Raw genomic sequence first — 8,841 nt, forward strand, 5'->3', positions numbered from 1 at the left:
AAAAAAAAATTAAAAGAATATAAAAAATGAAAACATGACTTATAGCCTGAATCATGTGATAGTCCTGTCTTCTTTTTTTAGCTTCTTAATTGACTATTTTTTGGTCTTCATACTCTCATAAATGACAGAACACTGATAACATTGTATCTAACAAAAGAAAAGTAGTGGAAAACCCAACTCTATTAACCTACTAGAATATACAATCCTCACTAAATGTCCCATGTTGCCTTAGAAATGGAAGGAAGAGGGGGGAAAAACTCTTCAAATAGTGTACTTACCATTATTTCTTTGTTTAAGAGAGTCACCTCTCTTATTCCATATCCTCGTAAAAGTTTTTTCATCTCCATTAGTTTGTAGCTTTCCTGCAATAACTTGACTCTAAAAGCAAATGTATTGATATTAATACGGATTGCCTTTTTTAATGAAACATTGAGGAACACAGTAAATAATATAAAAAACATAAATGAATGTGAATTCAAACCATGAGGTTTGTCCAAAGCACAAAACAAATTGTTTGGTAGATTGTATCTTACTTGGGATGATCCATTTCTAGGTGCTGCTTCACTAGTTGCTCCACAGCTGCGCTCCAAGGCACCACTGCCGCATACATTATCTTAAGCACAGCATCAAATATGAGCTATGGAGAGATGCACACATGGGCAATCAATAGCCCTCGTATTTGCATTTCAAGCAAGGTAACAGCACAGCCTAATCAGCAAAGGTTTACATCAACCATATGGTTCAAGAATATCTCATCTATTGGGCCAGCCGTGGTAGCTGATGCCTGTAATCTCAGCACTTTGGGAAGCTGAGGTAAAAGGACTGCTTGAGCTCATAAGTTCAAGATAAGACTAGGCTTCATCTCTACAAAATATCTAAAACAAGTATCCGGCTATAGTGGCGTAGACCTATAGTCCCAGCTACTTGTGAGTCTGAGACAGAAGGATCACGAGAGTAGGAGCCTGAGGCAATTATGAGCCATGATCATGCCACTGCACTCCAGCCTGGGCGACAGAGCAAGACCCAAAACTCAAAAAAAAAAAAGTTCATCAAAATATTTTAACTGTAGCCAGGTGTGGTGGTTCATGCCTGTAATCCCAGCACTTTGGGAGGCAGAGGCAAAAGGACTGCCTGAGTCCACAGGTTCAAGACCAGCCTGGGCAACATGGTGAAACCTCATCTCTACATTAAAAAAAAAAAAAAAAAAGCTGGGCATGGTGGCATACACCTGTAGTTCCAGTTACTGGGAAGGTTGAAGTACAAGGACCACCTGAGCCCATCAGATAGAGGTTGTAGTGGGCATGAGAGTGACATTGCACTCCAGCCTGGGCAACAGAGTGACTCTGACATTAAATAAATAAATAAATAAAAATAATTTTCACTGCAAAAGCATATATTTCTTCCAATTTTCACACAAAATAACTTGGGTATTTAGAAAAATTCAAGAGTATTTTGTAGTGAAAAGCTAAGTCATACAACTTTACTGCTTTCTACAGTCTCTACAGTTCTGTATATAAAAAGTTTTCAGCCGGGCTCAGTGGCTAAGCCTGTAATCCCAGCACTTTGGGAGGCCGAGGCAAGTGGATTGCCTGAGCCCACAGGGTTCGAAACCAGCCTGGGCAACTTGGCAAGACCTCGTCTCTACAATAAATAAAAAATTAGCCAGCATGGTAGTACATGCCTATAGTTCCAGCTACTTGGAAGGCTGAGGCGTAAGGATCACCTGGGCCCAGCAGGTCAAGGTTGCAGTGGCCGGGAGTGTGCCACTTCACTCCAGTCTGGGTAACAGAGACTCCAACTCAAAAAAAAAAAAAAAAAAAGTTTTCAAAATGTTACTTATATTATATAATATTAGCTAATAACAGTGTGAGGTCAAAATAAAGGTATATTACAACATATTTAAAAATGTTTCCATGTTTGGACAACCACAGAAAAGACTGGAAAAATATACGTCTAATTTTCCATAGGGGTTCTTCTGAGTAGGAATGAGAAAATGTTCACTTCTCCCCCCCATAATTAAAGAAAATAGAGGCCTGGTGTGGTGACTCATGTCTGTAATCCAAGCATTTTGAAAGGACTGCTTGAGCCCAGGAGTTTGAGACCAGTCTGGGCAATATTACAAGACTCCATTTCTACAAAAAAAAAAATCAATATATTTGCTGAGCACAGTGGCATACACCTGCAGTCCCAGCTACAAGAGAGGCTGAGACGGAAAGATCACCAGAGCCCAGGAGGTTAAGGCTGAAGTGAGCCATGATCATGTCACTGCACTCTAGCCAGGGCAACAGTGAGACCTTGACTAAATAAAAAAAGGTCAAATGATGAGTGGCTTTAATTTTCTATTTCTTTTTCATACTATATGATTCTCCTTAACACATATGTTGCTTTTACAATTAAAAAAAAAGCTTTTTAATGAAAACATTTGGCCAGGCTCGGTGGCTCAGCCTGTAATCCCGCGCCTTTGGGAGGCTGAGGTGAGTGGATTGCCTGAGCCTGCGGGTTCAAGACCCACCTGGGCAACTTGGTGAGACCTCATCTCTATAATAAATCAAAATGAGCCGGGCATGGCCATGCGCACGCCTATAGTTCCAGTTACTTGGAAGGCTGAGGCGGAAGGATTGCCGGAGCCCAGCGGGTGGAGGCTGCGGTGGCTGGAAGCAGCCACTGCACTCCAGTCTGGGTGACAAGAGTGAGACTCCCACCCCCCCCCAAAAAAAGAAAACATTTAATTCTTAAAAAAGAAACCCAAACGGTCACTACTTACCTCTGTGTCAGATAAACACCCTATTACTGCCATGGCCTTTGCTTCCCACGCTGTTTCAAAGAGTGATGTGGATTTTGAGCTGCACCTCTTCAGTAAATCCTAAAAAGGGATAAACAAATATATATTTCTTAAAAATTAAAAACTCCCATTTCTTTTTTTTTCTGAGTAGGAGTCTCACTCTGTTGCTCAGGCTGGAGTGTAGTGGCACACTCATGGCCACTGCAGTCTCGACCTGCTGGGTTCAGGTGATCTTTTCGCCTCAGTCTTCCAAGTAGCTGGAAATACAGGCACATGTCACCATGCCCAGCTAATTTTTTGATTTATTGTAGAGATGAAGTCTTGCCAAGTTGCCCAAGTTGGTTTCAAACTCGTGAGCTCAGGCAATCTTCTCACCTCAGCCTTCTAAAGTGCTGGGATTATAGGCGTGAGCCACAGTACCCTGCCAATGGAAACGTTCTTAAAGAATCCACAGACTTGCTGGGTGCAGTGGCTCTTGCCTATAATCCCAACACTTTGGGAGACTGAGGTGAGAGGATTGCCTGAGCCTGGAGGTTTGAGACCAGCCAGGGCAACTTGGCGAGACCTCATCTCTGTAACAAATTAAAAAAAAAAAAATTAGCCAGACATGGTGGCGTGTGACTGTAGTTCCGCTACTTGGAAGGCTGAAGTGGAAGGATCGCCTGAGCCCAGCAGGTTGAGGCTGCAGTGGCTGGGAGCGTGCCACTGTCCTCCAGTCTGGGTGACAGAATGAGACTCCAACTCAAAAAAAAAAAAAAAGAAAAGAAAAGAATCCACAGACTGGATTCAGTGACTCATGGCTGTAATCCCAGCACTTTTGGGAGGCTTGCCTGAGTCCGTGGGTTCGATACCAGCCTGGGCAACTTGGCGAGGCCTCATTTCTACAATAAATCAAAAACTTAGCCAGGCGTGGTGATGCATGCCTGTAGTAACAGGTAATTAGAAGGCTGTGGCAGATGGATTACTGGAGCCCAGAAGGTTGATGCTGGGGTGGCTGTGAGCATGCCACTGTACTCCAGCTTGGATGACAGAGTGAGACTCCAACTCAAAAATAAAACAAAACAAAAAGAATCTAAAAATAAGATTATAGCATGTCAATGTCTACTAAAAAACTGCTAATATTTATTAAGCTCATGCTCCCATAATCTTAAAATAGCCCTTTGGTGAAAGTCTCCTGTCAAGGTCCTCAGTTGGTTTTAGCAGAATTAACCCACATTCCTAAACAATACAATATGCCAAGAGTCCTAATGTTAAGACACACCATTCCTTAAAGACTTATGTAATATAATTATATACTGCAGAGATCCAAGAAATGACTAAATCTAAAGAAAAAGTTACCTCTATGTACAGCAAGAGAAGTTCCTCCTCTTGTAAGTCATGTTCCCTCATGTAAACTCTTACAAACTTCTCCAGGATGGAGGGAATCAGCTCTGGAGCCAGCACTTTATCAAACATTCGGAACACTATGGAGGTTGTATTTTCCTGGATGCCAAAAGAAAGACGGCATAAAAGCAGACTCTAGCCACAACTCAATATACAAAATAATTTTGATAAGCCTGGACTTTTACCTTCTCAAAATCAGAGAGGGCTAATTTGCAGTTGTATTTTCTATGCAATGTGATCAACTCTTGTAAGTTATTTACCAAAGTCCTTAACTGACAAACTTCCTCCGTGTTCTGATAATCCTTCTAAAACAAAAGTGTTAAAGTTGTTAACAACATATAAGACAACTGTGAAAGAAAAATAGAACCAGAATTATTTCAGATAAGAAATAACCATGATTAAGTACATAAGAGGAAACCTACAATATAAAACCAATGTATGTTTTAAATTTTGTAGACTCTTAACTAAAATTAACTTATACAAATTAGCATAGCTCAGAATCTGAAATTTCTTTCTTAAAAAATAGAAAAACTGACAATATCATTACAATATTTTTTCAGAATCCAAATATACTTAGGTACACAAGTATCATTTAGATGATCCTCAGTGTCTCATCTATCAATATAAGTCATAACCAGATATAAATGTATAACTTTTATACAAGAAACAAAATTTTCAAGCTGGGTGCAGTGGCTCATGCCTGTAAACCCAGCACTTCAGGAAGCCGAGGCGAGAGGATTGCCTGAGCCCACTTTCAATATTGATAAAGTTATCCAACAAGGAAAAGATAAAGTGGTATTTTACAGCAAGGGGAAAAACTTCTTACATAGAAAATATATATACATTGCTTGAAACATATATACATTGCTAGAAAATATATATACATTGAAAAAAATTCCATTTTAAAAGGATAGAATCAGTAAGTATAATTAACAGCAAGAATGGGCAGAACAGTGGTTCATGCCTGTAAATCCAGCACCTTAGGAGGCCGAGCTTGGAGGATCACTTGAGGCTGGGAGTTTGAGACCAGCTTGAGCAACACAGCAAGATGTTATCTCTTAATTAACAAAACAAATCTGCTTTATCAGAAAGTAGAAGAAAATTTAAAAATTAGCCAGGGATGGTGGTGAGTGCCTACAGTCCAGCTACTCAGAATGCTGAGGCAGAAGGATTGCCTGAGCCCAGGAGGTCAAATGATCATGGTCATCATGCCACTGCACTCCAGCCTGAATGACAAGTGGCTCAGTCTGTAATCCCAGCACTTTAGGAGGCCAAGGCGAGTAGACTGCCTGAGCCCGCGGGTTCGAGAACAGCCTGGGCAACTTGGCGAGACCTCGTCTCTACAATAAATTAAAAATTAGCCAGGTGTGGTAGCTCGTGCCTGTAGTTCCGGCTACTTGGAAGGCTGAGGTGGAAGGATTGCCGGAGCCCAGTAGGTTGATGGTGTGACGGCCATGAGCATGCCACTGCACTTTAGCCTGGGCTATGGAGTGAGACTCCACTAAAAAAAAAGTGTATTTATTTTGGGATCTTGAAATTTAAGAAATAAATGCAATTCCATAGTACATTATTTTAAAGGTCATATTTTCTGGTACTTTATAATTCAGAGATGAGATTATATTGATATATTTCATATAATAGTTTATAAATGAAATTATATCATGCCTAACAAACTTTGTTAAGACTTAAGAATGTACATTAAAAAAATATAATTAACAATTTCTAGTTGCTAGAAAACTGAAGGGGAAAAGAAATGAACTTAATAAGTTGATAAGCCAAATAATAAGTTCAGTTTATTAGCCTCAACTATTACATCAGTGCTCCTGATCTTAGCACCCCTTCTAGCACTGCTTTTTTTCACACTATCAAAGAGTCCCAGATTTTGTACAATGACCTTAAAAAAATCATTGACACTTTAGCCATATGGCTATTAGAATGAATATCTAAGAAATTCAAGCAGCACAAGTGGCTTACTAGTTGCAGTAAAAGTAGACTTGATTGATACAGCCTTTGAAAATGAATTTTAATTCATTTTCAAAATGTATTCTTTCAAAGAATTCTTAAATACTGCTAATGTAGAAATTCTGACTTCTATTACTTAGCAGAATATTTATATATTGCCCTTTGGGTTGGTTCAATAGAGAAAAACAGTGCATTAAAATAGGTTGAAGTGGTAACACAAATACCAGAAAGAAAAAAAAGCAAGTACTATTTTTTTTTAATTTGAAAAGTACCAAAGGTACATAAAAATAGAAAATTTAAGAAATGGATATATTTCGAGATAATTTTTTCTACATGCATATAGACAAACCCTTTAACATAAATTGACTTCTTCATTACTAAAAATCTGTTCTCCATATCATACCAAGGAAATCCAATGCCAGGAGGATGCCAATCCCAACTCGTCTATCTTTTCTGCTGTGAAAAACACCTCTGCCAGTTGAAGTCCATTTTCTGGCCAATTTGCCTTAGGAAATATTATAGACAATTAAGAACATGCTATCGGGAGTGGGCAAAATGTCTTTATAGTGTTAATTAAAATGATATTACCTTATCAGTTAATTCAAGGTTCCTGGCTGCTTGCTCCAACCATTTTGCAAGAATTTTCTGAAATAAATATATCATTTAAAAATAAAATTCTCAATGGATAGTCATGAAATAACTAAAATCCTCCATGATTACCTTTTAAAATAAACTCTTTTCAATAGCACTGGTGCTAGTCATACTAACACTAGTTAGTATGACTTAATCATCAATGGTTTAATGCTAAAAATAAAATTAAATCATTAAGAGTAGAATACTGAAGATAACTAACCTGTCCTTCAGGTACAGTCCTCCTCACAAGTGGAATCACATCATTTTTAAGCCATGGACAAAGTTTTGGCAAAGAGACTGGTGTAGAAATTGAGTTGAGCAAGTTTTCAAGCATTTTCACATCAAATCTACTTTCGAAGTTTGCCTAAATTACACATAGTAATAAATTAAGATTCATCCGAAAAATTTAAACAGATAGCTTTCCAAACATTTGGCAAAAACCTATTAGGAAGACATTTCAAGGAATTGCCTACTGACTTAATAATGAGTGCTAAAGGAGATTTACACTACACAAATCATACTAGTTCGGAGCGCATGTTGCATGAAATGTCACAGCAGTGAGTACCAAATAATAAATCACGTAGCAAAGGAACCAGGAGAGAGAATATTCTAACTTAAGTGGCAATGATAGGATAAATGTTAACAAGCAATGTGGTTGTTACTGGCATCACACCAAGATACTACTTTTTGAACCTAATTGTGTGTGTGTGTGCGTGTGCTTTCTTTTTGAGATAGGATTTGGCTCTATTACCCTCTCTGGGGTATGATGGTGTGATCATGGCTCACTGCAGCCTCAAACACCTGAGCTTAAGTGATCCTTCTACCTCGGCCTCCAAAGTAGGTAGCACTACAGGTGTGTGGCACCATGCCCAGCTCAATTTTATTTTTTGTAGAGACAAAATCTTATTATGTTGCCCAGGCTGATCTCGAATTCCTGGCATCAAACAATCCTCTGACCAAGTGCTAGGATTATAGGCATGAGCCATTATAACCACCCTGGACCTAATGTTATATGCCAACATCAGCCAACATTAAGAAGATTCAGATGATCAAAGTTGATGGGCAATCCTTTACCACAATCTATGAAGCAGAAGGGACAACCTCTCCACCAATGCTACATGAAAAAGCCCACGAATAAGTCACAATAATAAAATGTTGCCTCTCGAGCTAAGATTAGAAGCTAGACTCTTAATGATGAGATAAAATAAGGTTCTATTGTATCTTCACATTACTTCCTCTGATTTACTATCAAAGGACAATTTTCTCTGGGGCTAGTCATGTTTTATGAAACAATCTGAAAACATTCTATTATTACCAAGTCACACTTGCCAAGCTGTTAGTTTCCAACATCGACTCAATCACCTATGTCAAGAGCTATAAAACCATGGAGGAAAAAAGTGTTACCCGATGTCTAAGCCAAAGATACTGTGCACAAACAAGGTTGCCTTCTCGTAGCTGTAAAAAAATATCTTTCAGATCATCTTCACTATTCAGAAATTCAATCCAAGAACTACCACTGGGAAGAAAAGAGAGGAAATAATTAGTTTTCTTTCTTTTTTAAAAAAGGTTCTGTTTTATAAATGTATGTCATGAAGCATTTTAACTAGGCACTCCCAGTACATCAGATTTAATTGTTTTAAAGAAAAGGAAGCTCTAAAATGAAAAAAAATACAAGAGAATTTATCTATAATCATGGGGTGGGAAAAACCTTTCCAAACAGACATAAAAAAATAAAAACGTCTAATTTTTTTTTTTTTTTGGAGTCTCACTCTGTTGCCTAGGCTAAAGTGCAGTGGCATACTCACGGCCACCCCAGTATCGACCTGCTGGGGTCCGGCAATCCTTCTGCCTCGGCCAGAACTACGGGCATGCGCTACCACGCCTGGCTAATTTTTTATTTATTGTAGAGACGAGGTCTTTCCAAGTTGCCCAGACTGGTATCAAACGTATGGGCTCAGGCAATCCACTCGTCACTCAGGCAATCCACAGCCTCCCAAAGTGCTGGCATTAGAGGCTGAGTCACTGAGCCCGGTCAATGTCTACATTTTTAATCAAAAATATGAGTAGCCGCCGGACTCGGT

General features: G+C 39.0%; 1 protein-coding gene across 1 annotated transcript in view; it reads right to left on the minus strand.

Moving 5' to 3' along the window:
- KNTC1 (kinetochore associated 1) overlaps positions 1-8,841 on the minus strand; it is a 102,679-nt gene that overhangs the window by 62,370 nt on the left and 31,468 nt on the right. The window contains exons 20-28 of the mRNA XM_008050409.2: positions 8,165-8,276; positions 6,981-7,124; positions 6,716-6,772; positions 6,531-6,632; positions 4,351-4,470; positions 4,121-4,264; positions 2,765-2,863; positions 534-637; positions 279-378 (exon numbers count right to left, since the gene is read on the minus strand). Coding sequence (XP_008048600.1) covers positions 279-378; positions 534-637; positions 2,765-2,863; positions 4,121-4,264; positions 4,351-4,470; positions 6,531-6,632; positions 6,716-6,772; positions 6,981-7,124; positions 8,165-8,276 — 982 coding nt within the window. The remainder of the gene's footprint in view (positions 1-278; positions 379-533; positions 638-2,764; positions 2,864-4,120; positions 4,265-4,350; positions 4,471-6,530; positions 6,633-6,715; positions 6,773-6,980; positions 7,125-8,164; positions 8,277-8,841) is intronic.

Source organism: Carlito syrichta, unplaced genomic scaffold (assembly GCF_000164805.1).
Source record: "Carlito syrichta isolate Samal-C Ts95f unplaced genomic scaffold, Tarsius_syrichta-2.0.1 Scaffold145297, whole genome shotgun sequence".
Classification (NCBI taxonomy): Eukaryota; Metazoa; Chordata; class Mammalia; order Primates; family Tarsiidae; genus Carlito; species Carlito syrichta.